Genomic DNA, 15,933 nt, shown 5'->3' with positions numbered 1-15,933 from the left:
TTTGTCTCTTGTCAGAAATCTTTTTTTCAGGTGACTAAGAACCAAGGTAATTCTTATTTTCCTTTTTCCCAGTAACATTAATTTTGGTGCCATGACTCAGATTGCATGCTTAAACCTAATCTTTCCTCCTTCATTTTCCTCTCCCTCCCCAAGACCAGCCAGCTGAGCACAAGCTCCTGGGGCCAGCTGTGGCAGCTAGACCGAGAATACAAGGTGTGGTAGCCACTGGCTAAACTAAAGGAGATCACTCCAATTAGACCATGGAGACACCCAGCACACGATGGGATACCAAGAGTCTACCCTTGCTGGGACTCCTTTGAGCTGAATATTGCCAGCTGGGACCATTTTAATCTACAAACCCTCAAAAGAAAAACACTTATCTCTAACCCTAACTCACTCCTCTATTTTTGCTCCCCCTTTCTCTGGCTGTCCCAGTTGAGCAGCTCTCCTGCTCCTGGATCACTGACCACCCACAGGGTTAAAACTCACTATTTCCTTGGACTGTGGTGACTCCCAGCTCATGGTAAGATTATGGCCGCTTTCCCCATCCAGAGAGGAGGCTGGGATGCCGGGTCCTCCTTCTGTGGACCAATGACCCTGGGACACCAGGCTCTCTTCAGTCCATGGCTTCAGGGTACTCTTGGCTACAAGCAGAAGACTGAGACATCAGACTATAGCCTGTGGGCTTCACCTTGGGACGCTGAGCTCTGAAGACCCCTCTTCCCACAGTATCCTGCCCTTCAGATGGAAAGCCAACAGCTGATCCCTGCTGACACTCCCCTGGGCTACATCTTAGCCCAAACCACGGCCCATAAATAGGAGCATAAATTCAACCACCTTGCTCCAGCTTAATCTCTTCTACAATACACAAGACAAATGGTCTAAAATATCATATATCCAGATCTTTTATTTGCTCAGGGACAGCAATGATCTCCTAAAGAAATGCAAAATAACCACCTTGGCCATGGTTACTATCAGCAACCTGCTATCCCCAACACCTCCTTGAGAGGGGACTCCCTTAAATGTACGTCCTCCCCTGCTCTCCCTGCCATATACCCCTCCTTTAAAGGATAAATTTCTCACCCAGTCTGCCCCTGATATTAGATGAAAATTCTAAAAGGTGATCCAGGAACCTGGACTAACTCTTGATGAAATGCTAACCATCACTGCCAGTTTTTTATAATCAAGATCAGGTGCAAAAGGCCAAGGCTCAGGAGAAGGAAAGAGGGAAGGAGGCCAGGCATGCCCAGATGATTATGTCCCTTCAGGGCAGCCACCATCCTTACATACCCAGACCCCAACAGATGAGTCCAACAACAAGTGCAACATCTGCCACCAACTTGGTCACTGGGCCAAAGAATGTCCCTACAGGGAGAGATTTTCAAGATCTGCCTGTTTCTGGTGTAACAAGCAAGGTCATTGGGTGGCCTGTCCCTCAAGCTGTGGGAGCCCATGATTGGGTTAACAAATTGTAACAGACCCCAGCCGCTTATCTCCTTAAAGAAGAGCAAATGTGCTTAGTAACCACCTTGCTTGCATAGTTGAGGTTTTAGCAAGGACCCAGGCCCTCTGCTATAAATGATGGGCGTGCCTGCTGTTAGATAGTCTTCTAACCCCAAAACAGCCTTGGGCTGGAATGGTAAACAAATTATAAAAAACTGCAGACTCAGAGGTGAGAAGGTGGTTAGCCAATGACGGGTAAGATCCCCGGGGTGGGGGGGGGGCAACCTAAGATAGGCACAGTCGCCTGAGTCCAAGAAAAATGTTGTTAAGCAGCTGATTCTCATACATTCTGCCCTGATAAGCTGAAAGGCTCAACACAAATATGATTTACCAAAAAGTGTCTTCTGACCTTGAGCCAAACACCAACAATAAACAAAGCCTTTGTACTCATTGTGATCCCACCCTGTCCTTCCCTAAATTCCTGCATTCCTCCTTTGACTGTACACAATAAATATGGGAGCATTTGAGAGGCTCATGGAGTTGGCTCCCAACTACCTCTCACTCTCTTGACTTTTTCCACAAAGTCTTGAGTAATTCATTGTGTCTCGGTGGGACTTCTGCTGGCCAGAACCCACAACTGGTGACGAACTCACATCGAGCCAAAACAGCCCACTGGGGAGAACCAACCTATGATCTGCAGATGGTCCTCTGGGACTAAAGAAGCCCCCCCTCAATCAGCCCCAGTGCAAGAGATCTTCATCACTGGGCTGGAGCCACAGGTACAAATGGATGTAGCAGGTAAGACAATGACTTTTCTTTTGGATACCAGGGCCACCTACTCTGTCCTAACTTCCTTCTCCAGACCATTCTCTTCTAGATCCTACAACACACTTACCCATCTGGTCATTAAGAAGGATGGGGCCTATAGAGTAGTCCAAAATTTAAAAATTATAAACGAGGCTGTAGTGCCTCTTCATCTAGTGGTTCCAAACCTCTATGTATTACTAATAACATATCTCCAGGAACCCAGTGGTACCCTACCTTATACCTAAAAGATGCTTTCTTCTGTATACCCCTTAGTCCCCAGTCTCAATAATTATTTGCCTTTCAGTGGGATTCATCCAATGGGTATCAAAGCCAGCTAACCTAGACAGTACTACCACAGGGGTTTAGAGACAGTCCTCACCTCTTTGGGCAAGCTTTGGCCCAAGATTTCCAGGACTTACAGCTTGAAAAAGGAACTATTCTCCGATATGTAGATGTCTTACTTATTTGCTCCCTTACTCGAGAACAGGCCATCCAACATGCAATCCAAACTCAACTTCTTGGCTGAGCAGGGATATAAAGTTTCCAGGTCCAAGGCCAAAATGGTCAAACAAGAAGTAACTTATCTAGGAGTTGTTTCAACTTCTGGAAATCATAGCTTTTTCCCTGAATGAATTCAGGGACTCTTACAACTCCCTAATCCCACTGCTTGAAAAGAGCTCAGAGCATTTCTCGGATTAACAGGTTACTGTAGACTTTGGATCTCTAACTATGGGTCTAAAGCCCAACCTCTATATGACAGTTTAAAGGGTAAGGATGATTCTACCTCTCCTGTGGGGTCCTTCCCAATAGGAAACAATGGGAAAATTAAAAAATCTAGTAAGATCCCCAGCATTGGGGCTGCCAGATCCCACAAAGCCCTTCCAGTTCTATGTTCATGAGAGAGGAGGAATAGCCTTGGGGGTCCTCACCCAATGGCTGGGTCCTACCCAATAGCCCATGGAATACCTCTCTGAGTGGCTAGATCCCACTACTTGAGGCTGGCCTTTCTGCCTAAGAGTGTTGGGAGCCCTCTTCACTCCATTTAAGTAGGTATGACCCTTGTTTGCCCCCTTTGTCCCTTGGCTAGGATTGGCTCTATATATTTGACCTCTAACTTTTCAACCTTCTTATAAAATGTGTTTCTTCTCATCTAGAGTCAAACTTCAAATGGCTATACAACAAGGTAATCCACCAATCAGCCAAGACAGTTTTTATACAAGCCTTCAATGGACACCGACCCTTCCCTCACCACTGGCCCAGTGATAGCCAGCTAGTCTGGGACCCCAACGAGTTCCATTGTCACCCCAGATCAGCAGGAAGTAGCTAGAGCAGTCATTGCCCTCTACATCCCAAGGATTTGAGGTCCTATGACTAGAGGGGGGAATGTTAGGTAGTTTAGATGGAAATGAGCACTGGGCAGGGGCAGAAGAAGGGGAAAGGAATGATCCAGAACACAAGGAACCTAAGCACAAGGAACCAGAGCTGTCAGTCAACCAGAGCACAGGGAACTCGAGTTATCAATCAATCAATCAATACAAAACCAGGATATACAAACAGGAAAATCTAGGGAACAGTGCCATTTTTTCTGTCTTGGATTGGCCCGCTCCCAATTCTCTGGAGTATACTATCTTTCACTATTTTTTTTTTTAAACCTCACTGATAAAAGTCTTGCTTATATCACGTTCTTTGTCTCTTGTCAAAAATCTTTTTTTCGGGTGACTAAGAACTGACCTTGTTATATCTATTGCAGATTTGTCAAAAAAATAATAGTAATTTGCTGTAATAAAATTCTTATAAGTAAATCAAACGCAAATGAGATAAGAGCTTTTGGATAAATGCTTTAAAAATAAGTATATTTTAGAAATGTATACTTAAAATAATCTCTACAAATATTTGGAATCTTAAAATTCTAGAGTTGTGCTAAAATAAGTTAAATGATGGGAGTTTATTAAATAACTAGGTCATCCCCAAATACAGTAAGATATTAAAACATTCATTACTAAACATTGGTTTCCCTTTACAGAGAAGCTAAAGGTATTTTGGGGACTATTGATAAATATGTTTGCTGCCACCCTAAGAGATTGTCTATAAAAAAGCACATGCTTTTAGAAATTATTATTGGTATTTATATTTGTCAATCTACAGAATACTAATGTAGAAGACAGTTTATAATTGCTTATTTCCTAGTTTTCACTGGAAATTAAGGATTTTAAAAGTGTTCTAATTTAAATATGTAATTAAAGCTACTACAAATAACATTTTTGGTATACAGTAAAAAATAGAGTGTATGTTTTCAGCAAAAAGGTATAAAAGATGAAATTACATTTTGCTACTTTGAGTTGGTAGTTTCTAGATGCAGGAATTAAGGGATAAAATAATATGGATACAGAAGGTGATAGAAGGTTATGGAGAATCCTGAGAAAAGAGTTTTGTGTATGGCTGGGATTGACTAAATAGATTTTGTTAAGAGTAAACTGATACATGATTGGGTTTTAATTCTCTATGTTAAGAAAACAAAGCTTCTTAGAGTGCTACTTTTGATAACAGATTGTGTGAGTGTGCTTTAAGTAATTTGTATCTGTTTTTAAAACCACTGTCACTTTGGTTGAGTAAATGAGTATTGTTTAACTGTGACCTATGATTTTATCTGATCAAGTGTTTTGAAACTTTTTAACAAGCTCCCCAAAATATCAAATTTTGATTAAATTCTTTTGACCTTCAGCTAAGCTAACTTTGGGATGCTTCAAATGGCCCCTGAAATATCCCAAAGAGAGATATTAAACTAAGTAGACTACATACATCTCAAAAATGTTCTCCTAGGACAGTCTACCCAAACAATAGAAATAAAAGCAAGAATAAACAAATGTGACCTAATTAAACTTACAAGCTTCTGCACAGCAAAGGAAACCATAAGCAAAACAAAATGACAACCTACAGAATGGGAGAAAGTTTTTGCAAATGAAACCGACAAAGTCTTGATCTCCAGAATATATAAGCGGCTCATACAACTTAATAAGAAAAAAACAAACAACCCAATCAAAAATGGGCAAAAGACCTAAACAAGCAATTCTCCAAGGAAGAAATACAAATGATCAATAGGCACATGAAAAAAATGCTCAGTATCACTAATTATCAGAGAAATGCAAATCAAAACTACAATGAGGTATTACCTCACACCAGTCAGAATGGCCATCATTCAAAAGTCCACAAATGACACATGCTGGAGAGGGTGTGGAGAAAAGGGACCCCCCCCCCCCCAGACTGCTGGTGGGAGTGCAGTTTGGTGCAGCCACTGGCAAACAGAATGGAGATTCCTCAAAAGACTAGGAACAGACTTACCATATGACCCAGGAATCCCGCTCCTGGGCATGTATCCAGAAGGAACCCTACTTCAGGATGACACCTGCACCCCAATATTCATAGCAGCACTATTTACAACAGCCAAGACATGGAGACAGCCTAAATGTTCATCAATAGATGACTGGATAAAGAAGATCTGGTATATTTATACAATGGAATACTATTCAGCCATAAAAAGTGACAACATAACGCCACTTGCAGCAACATGGATGTTCCTGGAGAATGTTGTTCTAAGTGAAGTAAGCCAGAAAGAGAAAGAAAAATACCATATAAGATTGCTCATATGTGGAATCTAAAAAAAAAACACCATAAATTCAAAACAGAAACAGACTCAGACATAGAATATAAACTTGTGGTTGCCAACAGGGCAGGGGGTGGGAAGGGACAGACTGGGATTTCAAAATGTAGAATAGATAAACAAGATTATACTGTATAGAACAGGGAAATATATACAAGATCTTATAGTAGCTCACAGCGAAAAAAATGTGACAATGAATATATACATGCTCATGTATAATTGAAAAATTGTGCTCTACACTGGAATTTGACACAACATTGTAAAATGACTATAACTCAAAATGTTAAAAAATAATTAACTAGACTTATTTAGTATGTTAAATTACTTTAAAAAAAGTCAAGTAATTGGGGATAAAACTTAGGTTATATTGTAGAAATAAAAGTCACTAGTATAGTTATTCTAAAATTCTTAAAAATCTATGTCCTGATATCAGTCATGTTCTAATTATTATCTTAAAATGTTGTATGTCAAAAATATCCAAGTTGCTTGTTAATTGCATTATAATCAAATCTTTAACCATGTCATTCTAAGTCTTGTCATATAAACTGTCATTGTTTTACTCTAATGCTTTTATAAAATGAAGATCTTCAGGAAGATTCATAAAAAGGGTCTTTTAAACAAAAATGTTCCTGATAATTTTTAGATCATACCACTGAACTGGTAAATTTTAAAACTCTAATGGAAACCTGATGACTTTATGCAGATAAAAATTAATTACATGGAACTAAATGAACTGATAAATATGATTGATAACCTTATGATTTTTGAGAAACATACTGGCCTTTACTCTTTATTTTTCAAAAAAAAACCCTTTCCTCTTATTTATGACCTACAACAAGTTGATAAAGTATGCCTTTGTAAACAAGCATAAAACATTTATCTTTTTTTCTCATCTTGATCCTTCCAAAATTTCACTTCTCCAGCTGGCTCCCCTGTGGATATGAGGGTTATTGCAAATCTGTAAACAGATTACAACTAGTTACACTAATCATTGTTGTAATTTGTTGTTTCTAAATTGTTATTCTCTGTATGACTTTATTAATGTTACTAACAGTATTGCTTATTCTATTTTATAAGATTGTTGTCTCTTGTATTTCCCAGTGTGTAACTAGGCCTCTGATAAGATGGCTAAACATCTTGGAAAAAATAGATCACATTATAACCCTGTATAGAATAATTATAATAGTGTGATTATACATATGAGAATGAGCAAGGAGGGAAAACATTTCCTGGATCATAATACACTAGTAAGACAGGCAATCCAGAGAATTTTGAGCATCACCAGAGCCTAGTCCAAAAATTAGCCCTTTGAGTGGCATGTCAACAGAATCTTCCACCTGATCCTAGGAATGAGACTTCCTAGTACCCTCAGACAAAATTGGTCATGAAATGTCTCCGAAAATATTGGTCGAATTTAGGACCAAGGGAAAGCACTGTGAAAAGAAAATACTACAAACAATATCAGCAAACAAAGACTGCTGAAGCCCTCAAGTCATCAGCGGCTTGCCACCACCCCCCAGGGAAGACAAGCCAGCAGCCCAGCCTCTGCAGCCACTCACAGTGGTGCGCCCTGAGGGGACTCGGAATAAGAAAGGACAGGATACTGGCCCTAGATAGCTAGGTGCTTGTCAAAGGGATGAACTCAATGAGCCCAAATGTTTGCTCCCTACCATACATAGAAAAGAGCTAAATTCTTTAACTTGAGATGTCTGGTCTTCTTCAGTTAACAAGTAACCTTTTAATGTTCTGACTACCTGGTCTTTGTTGTAAAACTCCTATATATCCTGGCTCCTCCCCTACCTCTTCAGAGCAGTCCCTCAGAGCAATCTGGGAGGCCATCATCCCAGGGTCGAAGGGGTTCGAGTCCTCAGAAATGTCCACCAAATAAAACATAACTCTCAACTTTTAGGCTGTGCATTTATTTCAGTTGACATGCCTTTTGTCTAATGGAGTGAACCCCAGTAAGACTCCTTAGAAGGGCACGTACAGCCTTTAAAAATAAAAATTTAGCATAAAGACAGGTAGTGCAGCACAAATTGATCAAAAACAATTTGAGGCCTTTCAAATGACATAATGTGGATAACTTCCTACTTGGACTACCCTTGCATTTTAAATAATGGTGACAAAAGCCCCTGGGTCATTCCATAAGGAATACTATATGCTACTACATTTTAAAATGTTAACACTGATGACCAAAAAAGGATGGTGGATTCATTACATTAACTTCGTTTTAACAGACTTTTATGCAGCACATACTAAGAAGAAAACACAGTACTAGGTGCTTGAGAAGACAGAACGAAATAAACTTTCAGATTCCAATCATTCAGAAGCTCATATCAAAGGGAGTAGGGGTGCAGAAGTGTAAAAATATATATATGGATATGATATGTGCTACCATCAAATATGAAAGGAGATGTTAATGAAACCTAGACAGCATCTATACAGCCTTGCCAACATGCAGAAAGGAGATCTACCCTCCACCCTCTGGCCTTTCTCCTCTCATCCTATATTCTGGTCAACTAAAACTTCATTTTTCCCCTTAAGTAGTTTCTATTTATTAGGCCCATTTTCTCCTTTTGTTACATATGTAAAACTTTATTTTATGCAGGAAATATTCCAGACCTACACAATGGTATAAAAATACTACATCCATGTACCCACCACATAATTGAGAAATATAACATTACAGGCAGTTGAAGCCCAATGTGTACCCGCAGTGGGTTGAATTGTGTCCTTCAGGAAGATATGCCCAAGTGCAGATCTCTGGTACCTGTAAATATAACCTAAATTGGAAATAGTCTTTGCAGCTATAATCAAATTAGGTATCTTGAGATGGAGTGATCCTGGAGATGGACTGGGATGTAAATGGACTGAGGGATCTCCTTATAAAAGAGAAGACAGGGAGATTTAAGACAGGAAGATTTAAGACAAATAAACAGAGAAGAAGTTCATGTGCAGATAGAGGCAGAGACTGGAGTTCTCCTGCCACAAGCCAAGGAATGCTCTTAGAGGCTGCCTGTCACAGTGTCTGTGATGAACCAGCTGCTGATCATACTACTGCTCTGAGACCCAGGCTAGAGGGGCTTGTCACGGATCCCACACTTTAGGGGATCCACCACCACCCTCTTCCAGCTTCATCTCTCTGCAAACAGCCAAGGGTGCAGTGTGTGAGATCAAGGAGATGTGCACACAGCCTGCTCCCAACCTTGTTCCATGTATCAGGGGTCCTGAATTTGCTGCACAGTGGCCCTAAACCCCAAGTTCCAAGAAGCCTGCATGCTCCTCTTCCCTGGATCTGTGCTTCTGAGGGTTAAGTGGCACTGCCACTGTTATACTTACTTCCAGGACTGGGAGGAAACCAACTGTTGGTGACTATATTCAGGGAACAGGGGACAAGTGGACTTCAATATCCACGTATGTGTATGTGAGATCTCTTGAGGTGAGGAATGGAGCTCAGAGTGAGTAGAGAAGAGGAAGAGGCTGGACCTGGGGCCTGTGATGTGGACCAGTGGCCTGGGGTGGGGGGTCCCCCTTTCCCCACATCACTGGAACAGAACTCTGAGGAGCCCAGGTATTGTACGCACACAACAGGTATTGTACACAGACCCTAAGTGACCCTCAAACTTTTTCTTATTCCTGCTCTTGAATTTTCCATCCCCTTAAGTTGGCCTGGACCTGTGATTTTCTTCTAACCATCAGAGTATGAAAATGTCAATGGAATGTTACACTCTTGATTACACTAGGCATGTTCCTGTAGTTTGATCCTTCTATCATTTATGCGGTAATTTGGTTTTGTTTAGCAATGGAGAACTAATGCGCCTGGCCCAGGAGAGGACAGACCTGGAGACTCCCGGTCTCCTAATGTGCCCCCTTCAATATCACGCAACTATTGCTAACACAAACTTGTTACCGATAGCTTTGTGATTTTAAATTAGCGTAACGAACTAAACAAGGAAAAAACCCTGAAATATGCAAAGTATTCTAAATCTGAAGTTGGTTTCCTGGCAATCAAGATGGTGTCTTTATTTGGTAGATGAGATACCTTGTTTAATAGTTTATTAGTTGATTTGAAACTTTCAAATAATTTTCCACGTGGCATGCAGGCCCTCAATTGAACGTTGCCCTGAAAACTTTACAGCTTACATATGTTACAGTTTGTCCAGTTTGTGAAGACAGAGGCAGAGACTGGAGTTCTCCTGCCACGAGCCAAGGAATGCCAGGAGGCAGCAGAAACTGGAGAAGACGAGGAGGATTTTCCCCTGGAGCACCTTGCTTTCAGACTGCTGGCTGCTAGAACTGTGGGAGATTAAACTTTTATGTTGTTTTAAGCCACCCACCTACCTTGTGGTAACTGGTTATGGCAGCCCTATGAGCAACCCTTCCCAGTTGAATTCTCTCCCCCTCTCCACAAGACGTCACCACTACCCTTAGCAAGGGGTCTGTCGTTCTCATACGTGCCCCTCTACACACTACGTGCGTGCATCCCTCCCACGCATGCCTTTTACTACATATACGTATCCATAATCAATATGTGATTGTTTTACATGCTCTTAAACTTCGTATTCGTGGTATCGTAGCGGTTCTAGCCTTCTGAAACTAGTCTGTTCCCTCACCCATTTTTGCCACTGCCACCATCCAATCCTTGCCCCTCTTGGAGGTCTTTCTGTGTCTCAGACCCTTGAGAGAACTCTAGTCTCATCCCCACTCCAGCCTTTGCTGTCCCGTCCAGTTTGCCGAAAATAGTGTCAAATGGCTGGGTCAGTGCTGGCCTTACCACAGGAGAAGCTCAGTCCCTCACAGTCCTCCCCGGCCCCCACACCCATCACTGCTCTAAACCAGTGATGCTCAAACTTTAGCGTGCTTCTCGAGTCACCTGAAGGACATGTAAAACTCTGATTGCCGGCCCACCTTCAGAATGTCTGATTCAGTAACTCTGGAGTGGGGCCTGAGAATCTGCATTCCTCACAAGCTCCCAGGTGACGCTGATGCCGCTGGTCCACAGCAGCCCAGCGGCACCATCTGGTCTCCGGATAAGCTTGGTCATCCGTCGGTTTCTTTCAATAGAAGGAAGTAGGGGCTAGACCTCCACCTCTCCCTTTACGTTAACTGTTCATACACTGGCATTTTAATTAACTCGTGGCGGCAATAAAAGAACTTAAGACATGGTTTCAGTGACAGTAAGGTGGCACAAAGCAAAAAGAAAAGATACAAGGATAGACCTGCATCAGTGTTATATATCTAAGAACTCTGCAGCTTATCCATTTCTGGCAAACTTTTATTTTTAACATGGGCAAATGCTGTCAAACATATCTGAAAAATTTAAGAGAAAAGTCAGATGAAGGTGGGTAACACTTTTTGCATGATGAAATCTGGAACAAAACCAGTGTTGATAGAATTCCCACTGGCTACTGAGAAGCAGAAAATCTCAAATCCGTAAAGAACAATTCCGTTGTTTCTTCCTCCATCGTGTCTTTCTATGCCTGAGAACTGTGGGATGAAATAAGAGACAATTAGCAATTGCAAGCCAATAACATGCAACACTGACTTTCTAAATCTAAGAAAACAGTCAATCCTACACACGCCTGTTGTACCATCAAGAGAGATCAACACATTTCCCCCTTGTGACGCAGATGTTTGGACATGTCTTCCATCGTGCACTCCTCACACCAACCTCCTCTCCCACCAGAAATGCCTGCTTTGTTGCTGTTGTTTTCTTGAGAGACTTATTAAATAATAAGTCAGTCTTTCCACCTTACTAGCCTGTGCTCTATCCATCAGTCACTCCCAGACCCTCTGTTTCCATGCCTGCAAAAAGGAAGAGGAGAAGGACAGGGAAAAAGCAAAGGAAGAAAGAGAAGGAGAGGACAGGTAAGATACAAGCTGACTTAATCACCAATTCAGTGGTGAACAACAGTCTTACCGAAGCTAACGTTCTTCTCTTTTGACTGACTGTCCCATGAAATATAAACCTTTACAACTGAACAGTTAGGTATCAATCAGTCAGTGGGCTCCCACTTGAAAGTGTTCACTTGCTACATCTTTGTCAGTAGTCACATTCTCACAGGCATTTTCTCCCAGTTAGCACAAGAGGCCGTACTGCTGTAGCCCACTGATGAAGGCCCAGCTAGTGCACGTTCCAGTCACTTTAGCCGCCTGCTCTGGCAACTGTGTTCCAGACAAACAGTGCTCTCGGCTACCAGGTCTGATAAGTTTCCCACCTGCAGAAGTCTTACAGCTACCGCTCGGAGGGCCTGCAGCTGGGAGCGAAGCACATTTCAGAACACACTCCATTCTACATTATCTAGCATACACGCCTTACGAACGTTAAGCTGTCCTGAAACTGGGCTTTAGCCAAATTTCCTTTACTACTATTTGCTTTGTGGAGAAAAGTTAAAAACATAACACAATAGGCCTATGTCAGGAATGGCTGGGTGATACTCAGAGCTGCACACAGATACCTGGCTTCTCCCGGGCTGCCCTCTGCTGGGTCCACATCCTTTTCAGGTCCTCGCCCTGGTTCTTCGGTTCTTGGCCCTTCAGCTTCTTGGACCTCTTCATCAGAGTCTTCACACTGATATTCAGTCGCTTCTTTCGTGAAGAATAATACGGACTTTGGGACCAGAACTTCACGGAAAAAATAGCCCAATTTATAATCAGTGGCGATATCCAATACCCTACCCTCAGGAGAATCAGGAGGGTAGAAGTAGGTGAAGAAGGAACGACTGGGCACCTTGCCCGTGGCTGGTACCACACTTCCACGGCCCTCACATTTCTGCAGCTCGAGAGTTTTCATGGTGAGGTCTTTCCCCTCTTTCCAGTAGATCTCACAGCCTGTGCTGCTGATTATCTCTGGCCCTCTGGAGAAGAAGGGATCAGAATCATCTGGGTCTGAGCGCATTCGGTACGTTTTCGTCAGAACTTTGTTGAAAAAGTATTCGTTTGACTCAAAGATAAATTCTACGGTGAAGCTCATTGGTTCCTCGACCCCAGAAAACTTTATTTTCACATCTGTCAAGTGCTCCAGTGCAAGTTCGTCGTTTCCCCGGATCATCCTACCAAGCATCTTGACATTTTTAAAAGCTGTCAGCCAAAAGTGAGGTATGCCATTTATTTGCCCCTTTCCTTCAGGCTCCGCATCCATTTCTTCCCAAGCCCCTTCTGCCACACCTACTGCCCACTGACATTCCCCTTCTGAGGGCTCATGAATTGCATTGATGATGGCAGCTCTCCTATCAAACAGAGGTTCGTAGAAGGCAGCGTACTTTTTCTCGAGATCAAAAAGGTCTTTATAGAATTGGGCTTCTACTTGCGCATGTCGTGCCTGGAGGTTTTTGAGAGCTTTGACCCGCTGCGTAACTGCTAGAGGCAAGCGCTGAACACCGCCTGCCTTTGGGCCAGACGCCCCAACAGGGGCTGCGAGGGCCTGAGGACTCGGCCGCCACTCGCCAGCCTGGGCCCTGCCCTCGGGGCCACAGGCTCCAGCCTCCCAGGACTGGGAGGCATCAGCCAGGGCCTCGCCCCCCCACACCTCAGCTTCCTCTCCCAGGTCCTCCCGCTCCTGGGGCACAGGTCCCTCTCCCCGGGCTTCCACCTCCTGAGGAGGCGCGGGGCCCTCTGCAAGGTCCAAGGGCTGCCAGGAGCGGCGCCGGGCCACCACGCGGCCTGCGTGGGGCCGGACCAGGTCACGGTCGCTGGAAGGGACGCGGGGTAGAACGGAATGGACCAGATTGCGGAACAGGGACCCAAACCGCACGGTGGGGGCCTCACGGGCACCCGAGACGACTTCTGTGCCCTCCTGCCCGTTCTCCTCCTCCTCTTCTGTCTCCCCCTCTTCCTCCTCCTCGTCCTCTTCCTCGTCTTCGTCCCCCTCTTCTGACTGGTACTCCTCCTCCTCCTGGTCCTCGAACTCGAATTCAAACTCTTCCCCTTCCCCCTCCTCCTCCTCCTCCTCGGTCTCCTCCAAGTCTTCCTCCTCCTCTCCCAGCTCTACAGCCCAGTTCTCTTCCACTGCGGCCTCGGCGACCTCCTCCTGCCAACCCTCATCCTCCGGAAGGGCTCTGAAGACGCCCTGGACTCCATCCATCCCTTCCAAAGGTGACACACCGACCCCAAGGAGTCTGTTGTCGCCGCCCGCCCAGCCACCAGCTGTGTCCCGGCCACCTGGGATCCGGCCGCGCTCCTCTGTGGCAGACATGGCAGGAGGGACGCGGCCGACACCGACCCGGCTGCAGCGACGACTACGGCGAAGATGGCGGCCGCCGGGCTGACCGCCGTTGCGGGGAGGCTGTTGGCAGCGGGCCCGCCTGGAGGTGGCGGGGGCGGCAGAGAAGCCGGCTGCGCAGGGAACAAGAGTCTGCGAAGGCGCCTGTGGGGGCCCCGGGACAGGAAAGCCCCCGGGGCAGCCCGAGAAACGGCCCGGGGAGACTGCGCCCGCGCCGGTGGTGGCGGCAGTCCCCAAGGCGGGAAAGCGTCTGGCTGACTGGCAGTGGGAGGCGGAGCTTGGAAGCGTCAACAAAGAGCCACTTCCTCCAGCACCAGCTCTAAGCTCATTGGCCAACAGGCGAAGACTGACATGCCCGTGGCCCAATGAGTGATCAAGGCCTTCAGCTTCCCTGGGGGCCTTCGAGTCCTGGGTGGCTCTTGAAGCCCACCCAAGTCCCTTCCGTTTCATTCCACCATTGCAAGCAAAACTGCAGTGTCCCTATGGGGTGGCGCACTGGGGTATACAAACCTGGATTTGTTCCCCAGTTTCCACCTTGGGATGGCTCACGCCAGTGGAGACACAATTATTTACAGGGGGAAAAAGACGTGGATAGATCAAGTATCAGCAATGGTAAAAACCTCGCACAGGAGACAGAAAGAGAACGTGGAGGTCTTAATGTTGTTAAAGCTACTGAGAAAAGAACATACAAAGTTGAAACGGATGTAGTGAGAATGAAGAGCTGAAGACACATTACAAACAGGAGCTGAAAGGTGTTTCATCAGTGCTCCCCCATTCACTTCATGACTCTATAAAACGAAGAGAGAGAGAGGGAGATGGAGAGGGAGGGAGAGAGAGAGACAGAGAGAGAGAGGCTTCTTTTAAAGAACTGGGCTAAGCTAAGCACCTGCTATGGACCGAGTTGTGTACCGTTCCCCCTCCCCCCAGAAATTCAAATGTTAAACCCTTACCCCCACCCCACTCCCTACTCCCCCCCGCCCCAAATGTGATGGTATTTGGAGACAGGGTGTTTGGCAGGTAATGAAGACTTAGTGAGGTCATGAGGCTGGGGTCCACACACTGGGATTAGTGCCCTTATAGGAAGAGACCACAGATCTTGATCTGCCCTGCACCACCCCCATGTGAAGGCACAGGGAGAAGTCGGCTCTCTTCAAGCCAAGATGAGGGCCCTCACCAAGAACTCGACCGTGCTGGCTCCCGGACCTTGCATTGCCCAGCCTCCAGAACTGCAGGAAATAAATGTTTTGTCTACGCTGCCCAGTCTATGGCATTTTGTTGTGGCAGCCCGAGCAGACTAATACAGCATGACAGACATTAAAAGGACACGCTTCCTAGAATGATTTCTCAGTCAACAGTCCAAGACGTTTTGCTGTACTCAGACGCAGTGAGTAGTAATTCTACACTTAACTTTTCGAGGAACTGCCAGGTATTTTCCCACAGTGACTCCATCATTTTAGAGTCCCACCAGTAATGTATAAGTGTTCCAATGTCTCCACATCCTGGTAAATATGTTTTATTTTTCACCTAAAAAATATTTCTGTTTTACCCATCCTTATGAGCGTGCTTTGGCATCACATGGTGGCTTTGGTCGCATTTCCCTACTGACTAAGGATGTCAAGCTGATTTTCATACCCTTATTGCACACCTGTGTATCTTGTTGGAGAAATCTGTATTCATATCCTATTCATACCCATTTTTTAAACCAGATTCCTCGGCTACTTGTTGAGTTGTAAGTGTTCTTTATGTGTTCTGGATCCTAGACCCTAATTAGATATATGCCGGCCACAAGAGTTTCATTCCATTC

At 44.6% G+C, this 15,933-nt stretch overlaps 1 protein-coding gene across 1 annotated transcript; it reads right to left on the bottom strand.

The window, feature by feature from the left end:
- Positions 1-11,092: 11,092 nt before the first annotated feature.
- On the bottom strand, positions 11,093-14,579 carry LOC116150778 (uncharacterized). The gene is made up of 2 exons (XM_031445659.2): positions 12,367-14,579; positions 11,093-11,395 (listed from the first exon to the last, which is right to left on the bottom strand). The coding sequence occupies exons 1-2, from the start codon at positions 14,577-14,579 to the stop codon at positions 11,383-11,385; spliced, it is 2,226 nt and encodes a 741-aa protein (XP_031301519.1). The 3' UTR covers positions 11,093-11,382.
- Positions 14,580-15,933: the final 1,354 nt, after the last annotated feature.

The sequence above is a fragment of the Camelus dromedarius genome, chromosome X (assembly GCF_036321535.1).
Source record: "Camelus dromedarius isolate mCamDro1 chromosome X, mCamDro1.pat, whole genome shotgun sequence".
NCBI lineage: Eukaryota > Metazoa > Chordata > Mammalia > Artiodactyla > Camelidae > Camelus > Camelus dromedarius.
Note: the sequence above shows the minus strand (reverse complement) of the source record. Positions and strands in the feature narration are given on the sequence as shown.

What these genes read in the sequence shown, in the direction of transcription:
- LOC116150778 (XM_031445659.2), bottom strand. Translation starts at nt 14,579, where the DNA reads ATGAAACGGAAGGGACTTGGGTGGGCTTCAAGAGCCACCCAGGACTCG.